Consider the following 20,449-nt stretch of genomic DNA (forward strand, 5'->3'; position numbering starts at 1 on the left):
GATATACTGTGTATACCATGTTAAAATAATTCAAACATTTGGATTGTGCTGTCCTTTTAAATTTTAATAAAATAGATTAATTTCATATTACATAGAGAGCAAGTCCATCCACTCATTCATGATAAAATTTTAGAAATATTTTCTATAAAATGTTTAGTATTTGATTGGAAATGAATCCAGTATAACATGACTTCCACAGATACAGCATTCCCATCCTCACTCCCATTCTTATTTTGAGAAATTTTAAAAATACAGAAAAGTACAAAAAATAAGACAAGATATCCCTATACCACAATCCAGAATCAATCAGTATCTTCTTATATTTACTTGAAATCGTTTGAAAGAGAAGTGGATGTTTATATAAAAAGCTGAAGTCCCCTTTAACCAATACCCACCCCACCTCCCACACTCATTACTTTCCCTTCGCCACTCTTCACAGGTGACCACTATCAAGAGTTTGGTCTGTTTCCTTCCAATCCATTTCAAAAACATGTACATACATATATGCATCCATTACCAAGAGATAGTACTGAGTTTTGTGAGGGAATTTTTAATTCAAATTTACAAAGAGTCATTGTACTATCTGCATCCTTCTGCAACTTGATCCCCCTCAATAATTTGGGATCTTTCTGTTAATACATGTGGATTTCATTTGTTGCATTTTACAGATATATAGTATTACATAAGAATTTCCCATATTGTTCATGATGAGCTTTCTCCGTTGTTTCTAATTTTTGGCTACTACAAATCAAGCCACAGTAAATATCCTAGTATGTATTTCCTGAGCATTCATACTCACAAGTAGAACTGCTAAGTATTTTTGAAGTTGTTACAAGGAATGTTTCCCTATTCCCAAGGTCATGTGCATTTTAGTATATAGCTTTTTCATATTTCTGTTTTTAATCTCTGGATTCACTTTTGTGTATAGTTCATGGTCTGTTTTTTCCCCCTTGGAGAACAAATTACGTCCACTTAAAAAAAAAAAAGTTCCATTATTTCCTCACTTCCTGATGCCGCTTGTATCATATTCCAAATTCTAATAAATGCATAGGTCTTTTTCTGAAATCTCTTCTGCTCTGTTGAATCAATACCACAGGAGTCTTAATATTAGTTGTAGATGACCATGTCATCTATTTCTGTCTGTTCCTTTCCAATATTTACAACTTATTTTTCTTGTTACCCGCAAAGATCTCCAGATCGATGGTGGTAGCAATAAAAAACAGGCATCCATTTTGTTTCCGTTTTTAGTGAAAATGTGCCTAAACTTTCACCATTATCTCTGCTGCAGGTTTCTTTGTTGGACACAGGCTTTTTATCATACGCATATCTTTCTCTTCAGTACAAATTTTCTGGTGTCCTTTAAGTTTTTAGTACTTGTTAAAGTTAACCTCATTCGTGGTGCTTTGCTTCAGAAGCATTATTTCTGGGGTATGATGAGGTGCAAACTTCTAATGAAAGCTTTCCCACGTTCAAGGCGTTCATGGGGTCTTAGTGAGTGTGAATTTTCTGGTGTCTAATGTGGTGTGACTTCTGGCTGAAAGCTTTCCCACATTCACTGCACTGATAAGGCTTCTTACCTGTGTGGATTCTCAAATGCAGAGCAAGGGTTGAGAACTGAGAGAAGGCTTTCCCACATTCATTGCAACCATAGGGCTTCTCACCTGTGTGGCTTCTCACATGCACAGTGAGAGATGAGCTCTGAGAGAAGGCTTTTCCACACACATTGCATTCGTAAGGTTTATCACCTGAATGAATCCTCACATGTACAATAAGGGATGTTCTCTGAGAGAAAGCTTTTCCACATTCGTTACATTCATAGGGTTTCTCTCCAGTGTGAATGTTCTGATGTTTTATGAGGTACTTCTTCTGGCCAAAGGCTGTTCCACATTCACTACATTTAAAAGGCTTCTCTCCAATATGGATTTTCTCATGCTCAGTAAGGTTGGATTTGCCACTGAAGGTTTTTCCACACTCCTTACATACAAAGGGCTTCTCTCCTGTGTGAGTTCTCTGGTGTCTGATGAGGTTTGACTTCTGAATGAAAGCTTTCCCGCAATCTTTACACTCAAAAGGTTTTTCTCCAGTGTGAATTTTCTGGTGCGTAAGGAGGTTTTCCTTCTGGCTAAAGGATTTTCCACATTCATTACATTCGAAAAGCTTCTCGCCGGTATGGGTGTTCTGATGTTTAATGACATACTGCTTTTGGCTAAAGGCTTTTCCACACTCGTTACATTCAAAAGGTTTCTCTCTCGTGTGAAAATGCTCATGCTCAGTGAGGTTCGACTTGTGGCTGAAGACTTTCCCACATACCTTACAGGCAAAGGGGTTTTCCCCACTGTAGATTCTCTGCTGGCTGAGGTGTGACATCTGAATGGAAGCTTTCCCACATTCACAAGGTTTCTCTCCAGTATAAATTTCTTGATGAGTGAGGATTTACTTTTGGCTTAAGATATTTCCACATCTCTTACATTTATAAGGCTTCTCTGTGTATGACCTCCCAAATGCAGAGTAAGGGATACGGTTTGAGAGGAAATGTTATCATACTCAGTACATTCAATGCTTTCTCTCCAGAAAAATTTTCTAATATTCAATGAAGTATTGCTACCTTCACTGGTTTCTCTCCAGCATGAATTTTCTGCTTCTCAGTGAGACTGTCATCTAGCTACGGGCTTGTCAACACTCCTCAGAAGCACGGGGTTTCTCTTCAGCATGACTTCTACGTTCGATGAAATGTGACATGTGAGTAAAAGTTCCCCCCCATTCAGTAAATTCATAGGGTTTCTCTCCAGTATGAACACTCTGGTATGAGACGAGGCACAAATGTTTTAAACCAGAGGCATTTACACTTAAAGGAGGTGAATACCATAAGGAGTAAGCTGTGGTAGAGAAGTTGCCAACTAATTCCCTTGATGATTCTTTCCTACACAACCTACCTCATGATTTCAGTCCAGGTTGTGTTTCAAACTCAAACTTCAAAAAGCTGTGGCCTTAAAACAAATAGGGTCTGAGAACAGAGGAAGTATTTTTTCTTATATTCAATGCTCTTTCCCTCAGTCTTCACTGGAGATGGATCAACGTGCCTCCGAAGTCCTGGTGCCTCTCTATCTGTGCATCATCTTCTCAGGCTTCCTCTAAAATAGAGTACAAAGAACCACAGCACAAAGGAGTTAATTCATAAAGTGCCCAGAACCATGGCTGGCACATGGTAGGCCCTTCATCTTGCCTTTATAATACCATCACTTTTATTTGTGAATGTTCCCATTGCTAGCAATAAAATTTTTTGAGATTAACTCTGGTAGCCCATCTTCCAATATGAAAATAATCTATATTTTATTTTATTTTATTTTATTTTTGAGACGGTGTCTTGGTCTGTCACCCAGGCTGGAGTGCAGTGGCATGATCTCCCCTCACTGCAAGTTCCACTTCCCGGGTTCATGCCATTCTCCTGCCTCAGCCTCCCGTGTAGCTGGGACTACAGGCGCCCGCCACCGCACCGGGCTAATTTTTTTTGTGTTTTTAGTAGAGACGGGGTTTCATCGTGTTAGCCAGGATGGTCTTGATCTCCTGACCTCGTGATCCGCTGTCTCGGCCTCCCAAAGTGCTGGGATTACAGGCTTGCGCCACCGCGCCCGGCTGAGAATCTATATTATTAATGCTTCCAACTAAATTATGAGAAGGGAACCCTACTTGAGGTGATCTAGGTAGAAAATTAACATTCATGGGTCTACAAAGCTGAGAGTACTCTTGAAAAATAGCCTTTCCATTTCAGAATTAGGAAGTTGCATAACAAATAATGAAAAATTGCCAAATAGAAGAAAAAGATGACTACATAAAAATTAGAAAGTCCACCTGGGATGCTAGGGAAGAAAAATAATGCTCATATTTCTTTCTTTCTTTTTTTTGAGATGGAATTTCGCTCGTTATCCAGGTTGGAGTGTAGTGGTGCGATCTCGGATCTCGGCTCACTGCAACCTCTGCCTCCTGGGTTCAAGCGATTCTCCTGCCTCAGCCTCCCGAGTAACTGGGATTACAGGCACACGCCACCACACCCAGCTAAATAATGCTCATCTTTCTAAGAAAGGGAATAAATCAACCCACAAGTGCTTCCTCCCAAAACCCCATTAAAATGATAAGAAAGGGGAAAATGGTACAAACTCACAAGAAAAAAAAAAATTACAAGAGACACTGGTACACAACAATAGGTATTAACAAACTTTTCAATAATGGAAAGGATACGGAAGAGTTCAATGCACAGCAGAGTCATCAGAGGAAACTCAAATAATGCGAATGTACTGCAGAAGAGAGCGCCAGTGATTTGTACCACAAAATATCGGAAAAACTCAGAAAACGAAGTGAATTAGGTTTTTCAAAAGGAATAAAGGATGGTGGCTGAAAAAAAGTGTAAGGAGCAGTTGAATACGCACTGTCCAGTTATGAGAACAAAGGACTGGCCACATCTTCGTATGAAATGGAAGTTTATCCCCTGCAGAAATTTAATCAGAGCTCAGGGGCATGCAGCAAATGAGATGACAGGAATGAGCTGCTACACGGAAATCAGAGATTAAACCCACATATGTGGTAAGACCTGCAGCACCATTCTGCAGCGGAAGACAAAAGATGTTGGCAACCAGGTATATATACCTACAGGCAGGATACGAGAGGATCCTTCTCTGGATAAACCGAAAGGCCCACAATAAACGTCATTAGCAGCCTGGCCAACATGGCAAAACCCTCTCTCTACTAAAAATACAATAAATCAGCCTAGTGTGGTGGTGCGCACCTATAGTCCCAGCTGCTTGGGAAGCTGAGGCATGAGAATCGCCTGAACCTGGGAGGCAGAGGTTGCAGTTAGCTAAGATCACGTCACTGCACTCAAACTCCAGCCTGGGTGACACAGCAAGATTGTTGCAAAAACAAAACAAACAAACAAAACCTCATTAAGATGCCCCTCCAAGATGATAAGTGTCACTTGTATTCATATTTCATTGGCTAAAACAAAGGACTTAGCCATGGCTGCTCACTGGAGTCAGACAGTATAATCTTCTGCAAGACGGAGACCAATGGTTCAGTAAGCATTTCACTTTTCAGCCACTGAAGGATACAAGCACTCAGGCACAAAAGAGCTCATGATCACCTTTTAGTGAGCTGTTAACTAATATTCCACTAACCCCACTAACATGAAAGACATCAAAATCAAGAGAAAAAAGTTATGAGAAAATAAAGGCAAGGTCCAGCAGACAACACTAAAACCAATCAGGAATAGGTAGAAGATATTTTGTCAGTTAAAGAACAACAAGGTTTTGTAAGCAAGAAATGGAAAGAAAAGTTCCCTTAGAAATTAAGACTGTTGGAGGGAGAGGGGGGAGATAAAGCAGAGCATATCCACATTCATCAATAACAAGTCACCTTGTTCCAGAAGGCACCACTTGCCTCACCCTAGCAAACTCAGGCATGGCTGGGTGCTCACTTGGCCAATAAAATACGATCACAAGTGACAAATGTCATTTCATGGTAGAAATTTCCATGACAAGTTCAGAGGATACACCAAGGAAACATAAAAGCTGAGTAAAAGAAGTTCCAAAAAAGGAAAACTCATTAGAGGAAATATTCAAAGAACAAAAAAACTGCCTCTACTCTAAGTCAAAGGGACAATTTGAGTAAGAATAAGACCCATACCTAGTCACATTACTGTGACATTTCAAAACAGAAAATACAGAGGTTATAAGTGTTTTCAGAAAGAAAGAAAAAGGCTGGACACAGTGGCTCACACCTGTAATCCCAACACTTGGGAGGCCAAGGTGGGAAAACCACTTGAGCCCAGGAATTCAAGACCAGGCTGGACAATATAGTGAGACCCCATCTCTACAGAAAAAAAAAAAAAAAGTAAAGCGTTTCCGAGACCAAAAAGTCTGAGAACAGCTGCTCAAAATATCCATTCAACAAATACTTGTCTCATTACCGTGTGCATGGTACAGTTCTAGGCTCTAGGGATAAATAGTATTGAACAAAATTGATAATATCCCCTGCTCTCATCAAGTTTACATTCTAGCGGACATGCTAACAGAATAGAGATGGTTTGTTAAAAAGCAGTCCGGGCACAGTGGCTCCTGCCTGTAATCCCAACATTTTGGGAGGCTGAAGTGGGCGGATCACCTGAGGTAAGGAGTTCAAGACCAGTCTGGCCAACAAGGCGAAACCATCTCTACTAAAAATACAAAAAAAAAAAAAAAAATTAGCTGGGCATGGTGGCAGGTGCCTGTAATCCCAGCTACCTGGGAGGCTGAGGCAGAATTGCTTGAACACGGAAGATGGAGGTTGCAGTGAGCCGAGATCACACCGATGCACTCCAGCCTAGGTGACAGAGCAAGACTCTATCTCAAAAAAAAAAAAAAAAAAAAAAAGTTTTCAGTGCTATGGAAAAAAAGGGAAGCCATAAATAGATTTAATTTCAGAAAGGATGAAATCTGAAAAGGTAAGAATCATGTTAAGACATGAAGAAAATTAAGACAATGATCCTTACAGCTATATGGAGGAAGATCTTTTTTTTTTTTGAGACAGAGTTTCACTCTTGTTGCCCAAGCTGCAGTGCAATGGCACCATCTCAGCTCATTGCAACCTCTACCACCTGGGTTCAAGCAATTCTCCTGCCTCAGCTACTCTCCCAAGTAGCTGGGACTACAGGCACATGCCACCATGCCCAGCTACTTTTGTATTTTTAGTAGAGATGGGGTTTCACCATGTTGGTCAGGCTAGTCTCAAACTCCTGACCTCAGGTGATCCGCCTGCCTCAGCCTCCCAAAGTGCTGGGATTACAGGTGTGAGCCACCATACCCAGCCTGGAGGAAGAGCTTTCTAAGTAAAAATTAAACAAGTTCACAGGCCCAGAAGATCCTGATGAGCTTCAGTGACAGTGATACTTATCAAACATGATGTCCTTCATGTCCTTCTTTGGCTTAGCCTGACCCCCTCCTACCTTTTATTTTTTTACAGACAGGGTCTCACTGTTGCCCAGGCTGGAGCACAGTGGCACAATCATAGCTCAGTAAAGCCTCAAATTCCTGGGCTCAAAGTGATCCTTCTACCCCAGGTTCCTGAGCAGCTAGGACCATAGGCATAGGCCACCATGCCCTGCTACTTTTAAAAACATTTTGTAGAGATGGGGGTCTCATTCTATGGCCCAGGCTAGTCTCCAACTCTTGGCCTCAAGCAATCCTACCTCCCCGTCTACCTGAATGCTGGGATTCCAGGTGTGAGCTGATATATCTGGTCCCTATCTTGTAATTTTTTTTTTTTTGAGATGGAGTCTTGCTCTGTCACCCAGGCTGGAGTGCAGTGGTACAATCTTGGCTCACTGCAAGCTCTGCCTCCCGGGTTCATGCCATTCTCCTGCCTCAGCCTCCCATGTAGCTGGAACTACAGGCGCCCACCACCGCACCTGGCTAATTTTTTGTATTTTTAGTAGAGACAGGGTTTCACCGTGTTAGCCAGGATGGTCTCGATCTCCTGACCTTGTGATCTGCCCATCTTGGCCTCCCAAAGTGTTGGGATTACAGGCGTGAGCCACTGCGCCTGGCCTTTTAACCTTTTTAGAATCTATACATCTTCCTGGAAGTGGCTCCCAGAATTTTTTTTTTTTTTTTTTGGAGACAAAATGTCTTGCTCTGTACCTTAGGCTGGAATGCATGGCACCATCTTAGCTCACTGCAACCTCCACCTCCCAAGATCAAGCAAGTCTCCTGCCTCAGTTTCCCAAGTAGCTGGGATTACAAGCGTATGCCACCACAGTCAGCTAATTTTTGCATTTTTAGTAGAGATGGGGTTTCGCCATGTTGGCTAGGCTGGTCTTGAACTCCTGACCTTAGATGATCTGGCTGCCTTGTCCTCCCAAAATGCTGGGATTACAAGTGTGAACCCCCATGCCTAGAAAGAAAGAAAAGTTTAGATTTTTAAGAGATAGCAACCAGATGCAAAGCTTGAACCCTGATTACAGCCTAGAATTTAAAAAAACTATGGAAGGCATTCTGGGGACAATTGGAAAAATGTGAACATAGCCTGGGTAGTCTATAATATTAGGACAATATGGTTAATCTTCTAAGGTGTGATAATGGTATTTCGTTATATACAGGGAGCTCTTTTTTGTTTTTTGGTTTGTTTTTTTTTTTTTGAGACGGAGTCTCGCTCTGTCGCCCAGGCTGGTGTGCAGTGGCGCCATCTCAACTCACTGCAACCTTGGCCTCCTGGCTTCAAGTGATTCTCCTGCCTCAACCTCCCAAGTAGCTGGGACTACAGGCGTGTGTCACCATGCCTAATTTTTGTATTTTTAGTAGAGACAGGGTTTCACTATGTTGGTCAGGCTGATCTCAAACTCCTGAAATCTGGTGATCTGCCCACCTCCACCTCCCAAAGTGCTGGCATTACAGGCATGAGCCACCACACCTGGCCGGAACTCCCCTTTTTGGTAGAAAATATATATCTCTAATTTTTTAGAAGTAAAACATCGTGATGCCTCAGCACACAAAATAAACACACGGATACAGACATACAAAAGCGTGGCAAAATATTAATGATTGAATCCACATGGTGGGTACATAAGAGACTGTTTTACTATTCTTTCACCATTCGTTTTATTTTAAAAATGTTCATATGAAAAAATAATTGAATGGCTGGGCATGGTGACTCACACCTGTAATTCCAGGGGCCAAGAGTTTACGACAAGCCTGGCCAACGTGGCAAAACCTCGTCTCTACCAAAAATACAAAAAATTAGCTGGCTGTGGTGGCACACACCTATAATCCCAGCTACTCAAGAGGCTGAGGCAGGAGAATCACTTGAGCCTGGGAGATGGAGGTTGTAGTGAGCCCAGACTGCACCACTGCACTCCAGTGTGGGTGACAGAGCAAGACTATGTCTCAAAAAAGAAAAGAAAAGAAAAAAGAACTGATCAATACTTCCACACAAAAAATTCATAGATTATTTAACAGCAACTCATGCATTCTGAAACTACTGATCAGAAAAATAAAACATGGACCTGCCTTTCAACAGGATTATGATGCAGACTGTAGACAGCAAAATCTAAAAATATGTTTAAGATATCATTTACTGAGGACTTGTAAGTTCCTCTGGAAAACATGAAGTAATGGACAAGCAGAGGGAAGATGAAAAAAGGCAGAACAGAAACATTTAATGAAAATTGAATTCAAGTTTATATGATAAGTAGTACCTACACAAGAATATTTCATAATCAAAGGCCAAGATTCAAAAATTTTATAAACAGAAATATGTTCATATTCGTAGTCACATAATTTGTATGGTTTTTTTTTTTTTTTGAGATGGAGTCTCGCTCTCTTGCCCAGGCTGGAGTGCAGTCTCAGTTCACAGAAACCTCCGCCTCCCGGGTTCAACCGATTCTGCTGCCTCAGCCTCCCAAGTAGCTGGGATGATAGGTGTGCACCACAACGCCCAGCTAATTTTTGTATTTTTAATAGAAACAGGGTTTTACCATGTTGGCCAGGCCAGTCTCAAACTCTGGACCTCAGGTGATCTGCCTGCCTTGGCTCCCAAAGTGCTGGGATTACAGGCGTGAGCCACCGAGCCTGGCCTTTTTAAAAAAAAAAAAAAAAAAAAAAAGATATGGGGTCTCACCACGTTGTCCAGGCTGGTCTAGAACTCCTAGGTTCAAGAGATCTGCCGCCTAGGCTACAGATGTGAGCCACTGTGCCTGGCCCTTTGTTCTCTATTAAAGAGAGCTTAGTGTGTCTTTTTAAGGCTTGACTGATTCTATTACAAAGACCATGAGAAAAGAAATAATCCAGAAATAACATGAACCTGGTCTGAGGTAATCTCTGGATCTCAAAATAATGGGATGAAAATTGTAATGTGGGTAGCATTCTGACACAATGAGAATGAAATTAGACAGCTGTCTGTCCCATAAACAGTAAAACCGTGTAAGGCAAGACGGAAACTCTAGAGATGCCAAAATAAGAATTGAGATTACAGTTACTTCTAACTTAAGAATGAGACCGGGTATAGTGGCTCCTACCCGTAATCCTAGCACTTTGAGAGGCAGAGGTGGGCAGATCCCTTGAGGTCAGGAGTTTGAGACCAGTCTGGCCAACATGGTGAAAACTGGTTTCCAAAAAAATACAAAAATTAGCCGGGTGTGGTGGTGGGCACCTGTAGTCCCAGCTACTCAAGAGGCTGAGGCAGGAGAATCACTTGAACCCGGGAGGCAGAGGTTGCAGTGAGCCACGATGGGCACCACTGTACTCCAGCCTGGACAACAGAGCGAAACCACGTCTCAAAGAGAAGAAGAAATATTTATTCTTCTAAAATTGTAGACAACATCTCTATCAACCTCTTTTTCTTCCCGCTCTCATTGCCCAGGCAGGAGTACAATGATGCAATCTTGGCTCATAGCAACCTCTGCCTCCTGGGTTCAAGTGATTCTCCTGCCTCAGCCTCCTGAGTCGTTGGGATTACAGGCATGTGCCACCACGACCAGCTAATTTTTGTATTTTTAGTGGAGACGGGGTTTCTCCATGTTGGTCAGGATGGTCTCGAACTCTCGACCTCAGGTGATCCACCCACCTCGGCCTCCCAAAGTGCTGGGATTACAGGTGTGAGCCACCGCGCCTGGCTCTCTATCTGCTTTTTATGTCTGTGAAAGAGAAAAAAAATGTTAAGAGTAGGAAGTAGTTATAATTCTCATGTCATATGAGAGAGGATGTGAGTAGGCAGCTGCCATTACTCTTCTAAGACAGAGTCCTTGGCCGGGCGCGGTGGCTCAAGCCTGTAATCCCAGCACTTTGGGAGGCCAAGATGGGCGGATCATGAGGTCAGGAGACCGAGACCATCCTGGCTAACACAGTGAAACCCCGTCTCTACTAAAAAATACAAAAAAAAACTAGCCGGGCGTGGTGGCGGGCGCCTGTAGTCCCAGCTACTCGGGAGGCTGAGGCAGGAGAATGGCGTGAACCCGGGAGGCGGAGCTTGCAGTGAGCCAAGATCGTGCCACTGCACTCCAGCCTGGGCGACAGCGCGAGACTCTGTCTCAAAAAAAAAAAAAAAAAAAAAAAAAAAAAAAAAAAAAAAGAGTCCTTTCTTCTCTATTTATTTTTAAAAACAGAGATAGGTTCTTGCTTTGTCGCCCATGTGGGAATGCAGTGATTCAACCATAGCTCACTGCAGCCTTGCACCACTGGGCTCAAGCGATCCTCCTGCCTCAGCCTTCAGGTAGCTGGGACTACAGGTGTGTGCCACCACACCGGGCTAATTAAAATTTTTTTTGCAGCAACAGGGACTTGCTATGTTGCCCAGCCTTGTCTCATGCAATCCTCCAACTTTGGCCTCCCAAAGTGCTGGGAATACAGGCATGAACCACTAAGTATGGACAAGAAGAGCCCTTATGTATGGTGCTCTCCACAACCATAGGACAGCTTCAAGGGCCTCATCACAGCTCCTTGCATGCAATCACGGAATCCAGGAATGTTACACTGGTTGAAGGAAATTTGATGGACCCACTGACATCCCTGAATGGTAGGGAACGTAGGGCTTAGCAAGGAAAGACACACCACCCTCGAATAAAGCAGTCTGTTAGTATAGCAGGACAGAGGAAGGCACGATTTTCCTTTTTTTTTTTGAGACGGAGTCTCGCTGTGTCACCCAGGCTGGAGTGCAGTGGCGCAATCTCGGCTCACTGCAAGCTCTGCCTCCCGGGTTTACGCCATTCTCCTGCCTCAGCCTCCGAGTAGCTGGGACTACAGGCGTCCGCCACCACGCCCCGCTAGTTTTTTGTATTTTTAGTAGAGACGGGGTTTCACCATGTTAGCCAGGATGGTCTCGATCTCCTGACCTCGTGATCCACCCACCTCGGCCTCCCAAAGTGCTGGGATTACAGGCTTGAGCCACCCGCGCCCGGCCGGCACGATTTTCTTTAAAAAAACAAACAAACAAACAAACAAAAAACACAAATTTTAAAGTTCAAGAGGGCACAATTTTCTATCTCCCTAAATTCCTGACTTCTGTATCCAACTGTCTACTTGAATACTCATTTATATGATCAATAGACATGTCACAAGCAACAAGTCCAAAAGAAAACTCCTGATCTTTCTCAAAAATTTCTACAGACTTCCTATCTCACTAAATGATAATCCATTTTCTTCCAGTTTTTCAAATCAAAACCTCGGACTCTTTTTTCTCATATCCCACATACAATCTGTAAGCTATTCCTTTAAACTATTTTAAAAACCAGACAGATCGGGTGCGGTGGCTCACGCCTGTAATCCGAGCACTTTGGGAGGCCGAGGCAGGTGGATCACAAGGCCAGGAGAGAGAGAGACCATCCTGGCCAACATGGTGAAACCTTATCTCTACTAAAAACACAGAAATTAGCCAGGCATGGTTGCTTGCACCTGTAGTCCCAGCTACTTAGGAGGCTGAGGCAGGAGAATCGCTTGAACCTGGGAGGTGGGGTTGCAGTGAGCTGAGATCATGCCATTGTACTCCAGCTTGGGCAACAGAGGGTGACTCAGTCACAAAAACAAAAACAAAAACAGAAAAAAAATCTGACTACCTGTCACTAAACCACCATCACTTTCTCACTCAGATTTTTGAGATAAGATTTCTTCACCTAGAAATTTTTGAGACAAATCAGGAGTTTTCTTTTGGACTTGTTACTTATGACATGTCTGTTGATCACATAAATGAGTATTCAAGTAGACAGTTGGATACAAAAGTCAGAAATTTAGGGAGATAGAAAATTGTGCCCTCTTGAACTTTAAAATTTGTGTTTTTTCAAAAAAAAGAAAAGAAAAGAAAAAGGCCTCCAATTAACCTTATAGCCTTGGCCCCCTACATAGTTTATTTTCTATATAACAGACCTGATTATTCCTTTCAAAATGTAATTCTGATCTCATCATTCCTCTGCTGAAAGCCCTCTGACACGCTGGGAGCAGTGACTCACGCCTGGAATCCCATTACTTTGGGAGGCCAAGGCAGGTGGATCACTTGAGGCCAGGAGTTTGAGACCAGCCTTGGCCAACACGGTGAAACACTGTCTCTACTAAAAATATAAAAATTAGCCAGGCGTGGTGGCAGGCGCCTGTAATCCCAGCTGCTCATGAGGCTGAGGCGGGAGAATCGCTTGAACCTGGAAGATAGAGGTTACAGTGAGCCAAGATCGCACCACTGTACTCCAGCCTGGGTGATAGAGCAAGACTCAGACTCAAAGAAAGGAAAAGAGAAGGAGAAGGGGAAGGGGAAGGGGAAGGGGAAGGGGAAGGGGAAAGGAGGGAGGGAGGGAGGGAGGGGGGGAGGGAAGGAAGGAAGGAAGGAAGGAAGGAAGGAAGGAAGGAAGGAAGGAAGGCAGGCCGGCCCTCTGTTGAGTCTCCAAAATCACTCAGAATCAATGCCGAAGCATGTGATTTGACCTGTTACCTAACCACTGCTACTCTTATTCCCTTCTGCCCTCTCTCTTCCAGCCCACAGCCCTGATCACTGTTCTCTGAATGGGACAGCAAGCTTCTCCTGCCTTAGGGCTTTTAACATTTTTGTTCTTTCTGGCTACTGATCTTCCACCCAATACTGCACGCCCACTCTCAAACTCTTCAGATCTTTTTTCAAATGGTATTCAGTGACACCTTTCCCCACCAAGCCGATTTAAAATTACAACCCCAACTACCCCTCTCTATGCCAGTCTCCCTTACTTCTTTCCATAGCACTTATCACTATCTGATAGTATATATTTTTAAAGTATTTATTCATGGTTTGTCTCCCCCAATTACAACGCAGTCCCTAGGAGGAAGAAATTTTTGACTGTTTTGATAGCTGACATTTCCCTACCATCTGAAATAGTACCTAGTACATATCATGCAATAAATACTTGTAGGATGTGAATATATCAGGTTGGTAGAAACATAAATGGGTTTACTTCTTTTGAGAGCAATGTGCTTATCTCAGTTAAATTTATAAACATAACTTTGACCCAGCATTCCACTTAAAAGTAAATGCTATGTACTTTTGAATCTTCATATTTCTGCAAAGCAATATAAACAAGTATACATACTTGTGTCTTCAATAGCAGAAGCCTGGAAACAACCTAAATGTCCATTAGTAGGAGGCAGGTTAAGTAAATTACGTGTCAGCCAGGCACGGTGGCTCACGGTGGATCACTTGGGGACAGGAGCTGGAGACCAGCCTGGCCAACATGGCAAAACCCCATCTCTACAAAAAATACAAAAATTAGCCAGGTGTGGAGGCACATGCCTGTAATCCCAGCTACTTGGAAGCCTGAGGCACAAGAATCTCTCGACCCCAGGAGGCGGAGATTGCAGTGAGCCAAGACTGGCCTGCGTGATACAGCAAAACTCTGTCTCCAAAAAAATGAATAAATAAATAAATAACAAATTATGTGTTGACAGAGAATTCTAAGAAAAAAACTTATGTACATAATAGAATATATACCACCATTTACATGAAAAGGAAAAATTAGGGCTTATATGTATACTTATTTGCAGCATAGATATAATATACTGGCTTATTCCTAGGCTACCTCAAGAAGGATATATGTGACACTCTTAAACATGACCACAACTTTACAAAAGAACTGCAGGACTAAGAGTCAGAGCTAAGAGGAGATTTTTTTTTGGGAATCTGAGAGTGGAGGATCACTTCAGCCCAGGAAGCTGAGGCCGCAGTCAGCTGTGATTGTGCCATACATATATGCCCCCACACATAAAAGTAGCATAGGGAAAACTGATTTCTAGGTCAACAACTTATGACAGTGGTACATGGTGGCAGAAGGGAGGCAGAGGAGTCCACGGATCTACGATGGCAGAGGTAAATGAGAAGACAACGGGAAGTGTGAGAACAGGTGTAAAATATAATTCTGAGGCATTCAGTCTCTGAGAGGATGAAAGAAGGTAGTAACAAAAAGGAACTTAAATATCAGACAATATGTAAGGTCTTACAAAGTATAAAGGACAATGAGTGAGGACAGGAAACGGGACAAGGATGAAGGAGAACAGCCACCGCAGTGGCAGCACGGATGAATAAGGAAGGCTGACGTCAGAACAGCAATAGGAGGGGCGCCTGGCCCCTCTAGAATCTGGTGAAGAGGAAGAATGAAACACACAAAAATAATGACTGGAAGCGTCATTCAGGAATCTAGAAAACTCACAACAAGCAATACTCTACGTCTAGAGCCTGTAAGAAAACATCCTTCAAAGCACTTCAGAGGTATTAATGCTGACTGAAACACTGTGGCCTGCCTGTCACTGACTCACCTGCACAGATCCTTCCCACTTCTCCACCACGCAGTTTGTCTTCTGGCTTCAACAGAGGACCATAGAACCTGCTACTGGGGAAATGACAGAGCATTACAACGTTAATGCTGAGGCCAAAGTACCATCCTAGAACTCAGGTTGAGCCCTGGGGTCTCCTGGCCTTCTGAAGAATGAGGGTGCAATTTCCAAAGATGCACAGAACAAAGTAATGACCTTCTGCCTTACTGACTAAAGCACACACAATCATATGAGCAGAAGGACTAGGGCCATTAGAATCCTAAACTTCAAAGCCATGCTCATTAAACCACTTAAAGTCTACACACATCCACAAATGGGAAAAAGGGAGAATTAACTTTCAGAATTTTACTCACACAGAGAGCTATTCACACCTTGTGTGAGTGGTTGCTGTTTTTCTCTAGCACTACACTCCCACGCAGGGTCCTGAGAGGAATTTAACTACAGCCCCTATTCGTGGATGAATTCAACACTCACGTCTGACCTTAACAACATGTTCCCATCAGAACTAAAGCACATGGGCACAATGTGTAGGAAGTTGTTCTGACAGTACTCAAGAATAAAAACTCAAACATGTTTCTGGAGTCCTACTATTTACCCTCTCTGCATTATACTGAGTGAAATTCTTTCTCTCTCTCTCTCTTTCTTTCTTTCCTTCCTTTCTTTCTTTCTTTCTTTCTTTCTTTCTTTCTTTCTTTCTTTCTTTCTTTTCTTTCTCTTTCTTTCTTTCTCTCTCTCTCTCTCTCTCTCTCTTTCTCTCTTTCTTTCTTTCTTTTTTGAGACAAAGTTTCGCTCTTATTGCCCAGGCTGGAATGCAATGGTGGAATCTCAGCTCACTGCAACCTCCGCTTCCTGGGTTCAAGCAATTCTCCTGCCTCAGTCTCCTGAGTAGCTAGGATTACAGGTGTGTACCACCACACCTGGCTAATTTTGTATTTTTAGCAGAGGCAGAGTTTCACCATGTTGGCCAGGCTGGTCTCGAACTCCTGACCTTAGGTGATCCGCCCACCTCAGCCTCCCAAAGTGCTGGCATTACAGGCGTAAGCCACCGTGCCATGCCCTATTTCACATTAGAAATGTCCTGGTCCGGGTGCAGTGGCTCACACCTATAATCCCAGCACTTCAGGAGGCCGGAAGTGGGTGAATCATCTGAGTCCAGGAGTTCAAGACCAGACTAGACAACACAGCGAGACCCCGTCTCTACAAAAATACAAAATTAGCTGGGAGCAATGGTGTGCGCTGCGCCTATAGTCTCAGCAACTTAAGAGGCTGAGGTGGGAGGATGACTTGAGTCCAGGAGTTCAACGTGGCCTGACAAAGTGAGACCTTGTCATAAAAAAGAAAAGAAACATCCTAGAATATAGGTTTATCCATTAGTTCAAAAAACATTTTTAAGCCAGGTGTAGTGGTGTGCACTTGCAGTACCAGCTTCTCAGGAGGCTGAGACAGGAAGATCACTCGAGCCTAGGACTTCCAGGTTGCAAATACATGATCATGCCTATGAATAGTCGCTGCACTCCAACAGAAAAAAAAAATATGTATATATATATACACACACACACGTGCGCGTGCGCACACACACACACACATATATATATTTTTTTGAGACAGATTTTTTTTGAGACAGAGACTCATTCTGTTGCCCAGGCTGGGAATGCAGTGACATGATCTTGGTTCACTGCAACCTCTGCCTCCCGGGTTCAAGCCATTCTCCTGCCTCAGCTTCCCGAGTAGCAGGGATTACAGGCGCACGCCACTACACCCAGCTAATTTTTGTATTTTTAGTAGAGATGGGGTTTCACCATGTTGGCCAGGTTGGCCTTGAACTCCTGACCTCAGGTGATCCGCCCACCTCAGCCTCTCAAAGTGCTGGGATTACAGGCATGAGTCACCGCGCCCAGCCAAAAAAAAAATTTTTTTTCTTTTTTGAGATGGAGTTTCACTCTTGTTGCCCAGACTGGAGCGCAGTGGCGCGATCTCAGCTCACTGCAACCTCCACCTCCCAGGTTCAAGCGATTCTCCTGTCTCAGCCTCCCGAGTAGCTGGGACTACAGGCATGCGCCACTATGCCCCGCTAATTCTGTATTTTCAGTAGAGACGGGGTTTCTCTGTGTCGGTCAGGCTGGTCTTGAACTCCCAACCTCAGGTGATCCACCCACCTCGGCCTCCCAAAGGGCTAGGATTACAGGTATGAGCCACCGCACGTGGCCCTCCAACATTTTTTTTTTTTTGAGACGGAGTCTCACTCTGTCGCCCAGGCTGGAGTGCAGTGGCCGGATCTCAGCTCACTGCAAGCTCCACCTCCTGGGTTTACGCCATTCTCCTGCCTCAGCCTCCCGAGTAGCTGGGACTACAGGCGCCCGCCACCTCGCCCGGCTAGTTTTTGTATTTTTTAGTAGAGACAGGGTTTCACCGTGTTAGCCAGGATGGTCTTGATCTCCTGACCTCGTGATCCGCCCGTCTCGGCCTCCCAAAGTGCTGGGATTACAGGCTTGAGCCACCGCGCCCGGCCTCAAAATTTTTTTAATCAATAGTAGACATTATTGGGATGACTGACCAAATTTGAATATCGACTTTGGATTAAATAATACTAATGTATCAATGTTAAACTTCCCGATTTTGATCACCATACTGTAGTTACAAAAGAGAAGTTTTTGTTCTTGGAAAATGCATGCTGAAGTATTTATAGATAAAGGAAGCATGTCCACAACTAGTTTCAAATGGTTCAGGAAAAAAAAAAAAAATCATACACATTTGGAGAAAGAGAGAAGGAAAAATAAAACCACCAAAATGTAAATGATTGGTGAAACTGGGTAAAGGATATATGGGACTTCTCTGTACTATTCCAACTCTTCTATAAAGTTGTAATCAAATAAAAAAGCATAATCATAAAAAATTTAAGTTTCTATCACATATATACCCCCCCATCCACTATATGTTGAAAAAGCTTGATCACCAATTCCGAATGGAGTGTGTCAGAGACATAAGGCTTAGAGCATGATTTAAACCGAAACATACATGACAGGAACCCGAGGTGAGTTGGCTGGAAGCAACTTGCAGGAGGGAGATCAAGTTTGAGATTGTGTACATTCAGAGTGTAGGTTTCTGAACACATGCAGGCAGACAGATCCATTGAGCAGTTGGATATACAGATCAGGAGCTCAGAATAGGGCTAGAACAGAAACGGGAACTTGCCAGCTGTCAGACTATCACTGCTGGTGAAGACACCGGGAGAATGTTACTGTGGGCTGGATGCAGTGGCTCATGCCAGTAATCCCAGCACTTTGGGAAGCCAAGGTGGGCAGGATCACTTGAGCTCAGAAGTTCAAGACCAGCCTAGGCAACATGGCAAGTTCCCAGCTCTGCAAATATCCAGATCCAAAAATTAGCAGGGTGTGATGTGGTAAATGTCTGTAGTCCCAGCTACTTGGGAGGCTGAAACAGGAGGATTGTTTGAGCCTGGGAGGTGGACGTTGCAGTGAGCCGTGATCACACCACTGCCCTCCAGCCTGGGTGACAAAGCAAGACCCTGCCTCAAAACAAAAAAACAAAACAAAACAAAAGAATCACAAAGCAGGAGGAGGGCTTGGTGACTCATGCCTGTAATTCCAGCACTTTGAGAGGCTGAGGTGGGTAGACTGCTTGAGCCCAGGAGTTCAAGACCATCCTGCACAACAAAGTGAGACCTTATCACTAAACAAAAATACAAAAAATCAGCCAGGTGTGGTGGTATGTACCTGTAGTCCCAGCTACTTGCAAGGCTGAGACAAAAGGACTGCTTAAGCCTGGGAGGTTGAGGTTGCAGTGAGCCGGAAAAAAAAAAAAATTAAGAATCACAAAGCAGATGAAAACTGAAACATAACAAAATGAACTTAAGATGAAAATTTTAAGAAGCAAGCAAAGCTATAGACTGCAAAAGAAAAACAGAGGAAATGAGTAAAGAAACAGTCACCCAAAAGAAGCGAATGGACAGTAAACAGAAGAATAGGAATGGACATCCTATTATTGTTCCATTTGATTTTTAAGGATGTAATAATGAAATTTTGAGGGATTTTTGTTTCCTCAATTAATAGATTTTCCTTGGTTGTTGCACCTGGGCTATTAGCAGTATCCTCAGTCTTTCTGCTCACACCCCCACCGACCCAGGCAGCGTGGGTAATCTATATTTATATAATCATAACCTATATCTGACCCCAAAAGCCAGTATCTTATCTAATGTAAAAACATTGAAAAGCAAATCATCACAATAAAAGTAACAGAAAAACACTGAAGGCATTTCTATTAGATTCTAAACAGACAAGGATGCCCACTGCCTCAATTACGTAATCTAATTACAAATAACTAAGGAAAACAGGGAATAATATTAATATGTAGAAATCAACAGCTTTATATATAGCAACAATAACTCCATTCATAATAGCAACATAAAACAAAATATCCAGAAATAAACTTATTAAGAAGTGTCCAAATCTGTATGAAAAAAAATTTTAAACACCCCAGAGGACCCAAAAAGAAACCAGCATACCTCGTACATAAAAAAGAATATTTAATGTCATAAAAATGTCCCTATTCCCAAGTTATATTACAAATTTAATGCAATCCCAATAAAAATAACAAAATAAGTTCTATCTTTTCCCCTTCTGGAACTAGACAAGCTAATCCTAAAGTTTACAAAGAAAAATAAACAAGCAAGAATAGCCAGGAACCACTGAAAATGACGAGCAATTAGGAGATTAACTATATCACAAAGTAAAACACAATGATAAAGCCTCAATAGTAAAAAGATAAATATTTTCCCTGGTTGTTACACCTGGGCTATAGCAGTGTCCTCAGTCTTTCTGCTCACACCCAGAAACAGACCAAATAAATGTGAAAATTTAGTATATAATCAAAGTGGCATCTTAAAAATAGTGAACATAAAGACCCTTTTTTGCACTCCAGCCTGGGCGACAGAGCGAGACACCATCTCAAAAAAACAAAAACAAAAACAAAAAAAAACATAAATAAAAAGCTCTTTGGTGTGGTGCGGGGATGCCTCTGTGCTCACCAACCACAGGGAGCTCATTCTAAGCATAGCTATGTTTAAAAAAAAAACAAACTATTATTACTAAATTAAAACAAACAAAACCTCCTGATTCTGCAAGATTAAACAA

The 20,449-nt window shown here is 42.7% G+C and overlaps 1 protein-coding gene across 16 annotated transcripts in view; it reads right to left on the reverse strand.

The window, feature by feature from the left end:
- Positions 1 to 43: 43 nt before the first annotated feature.
- ZNF146 (zinc finger protein 146) overlaps positions 44 to 20,449 on the reverse strand; it is a 28,892-nt gene continuing 8,486 nt past the window's right edge. For 4 of the 16 annotated variants that reach the window (XM_007996492.3, XM_007996491.3, XM_007996488.3 and 1 more), the window contains 2 exons: positions 15,282 to 15,352; positions 44 to 3,131 (listed from right to left, as the gene is read on the reverse strand). In XM_007996492.3, the coding sequence (XP_007994683.1) occupies positions 1,489 to 2,367 (879 nt within the window). In that variant the 5' untranslated portion in view covers positions 2,368 to 3,131; positions 15,282 to 15,352 and the 3' untranslated portion in view covers positions 44 to 1,488. Of the gene's footprint in view, positions 3,132 to 7,667; positions 7,921 to 15,281; positions 15,356 to 20,449 lie in introns of all 16 variants that reach the window. The other 12 variants (XM_007996487.3, XM_007996485.3, XM_007996489.3 and 9 more) reach the window with 4 other exon arrangements.

This window comes from Chlorocebus sabaeus, chromosome 6, assembly GCF_047675955.1.
Source record: "Chlorocebus sabaeus isolate Y175 chromosome 6, mChlSab1.0.hap1, whole genome shotgun sequence".
NCBI classification, from domain to species: domain Eukaryota; kingdom Metazoa; phylum Chordata; class Mammalia; order Primates; family Cercopithecidae; genus Chlorocebus; species Chlorocebus sabaeus.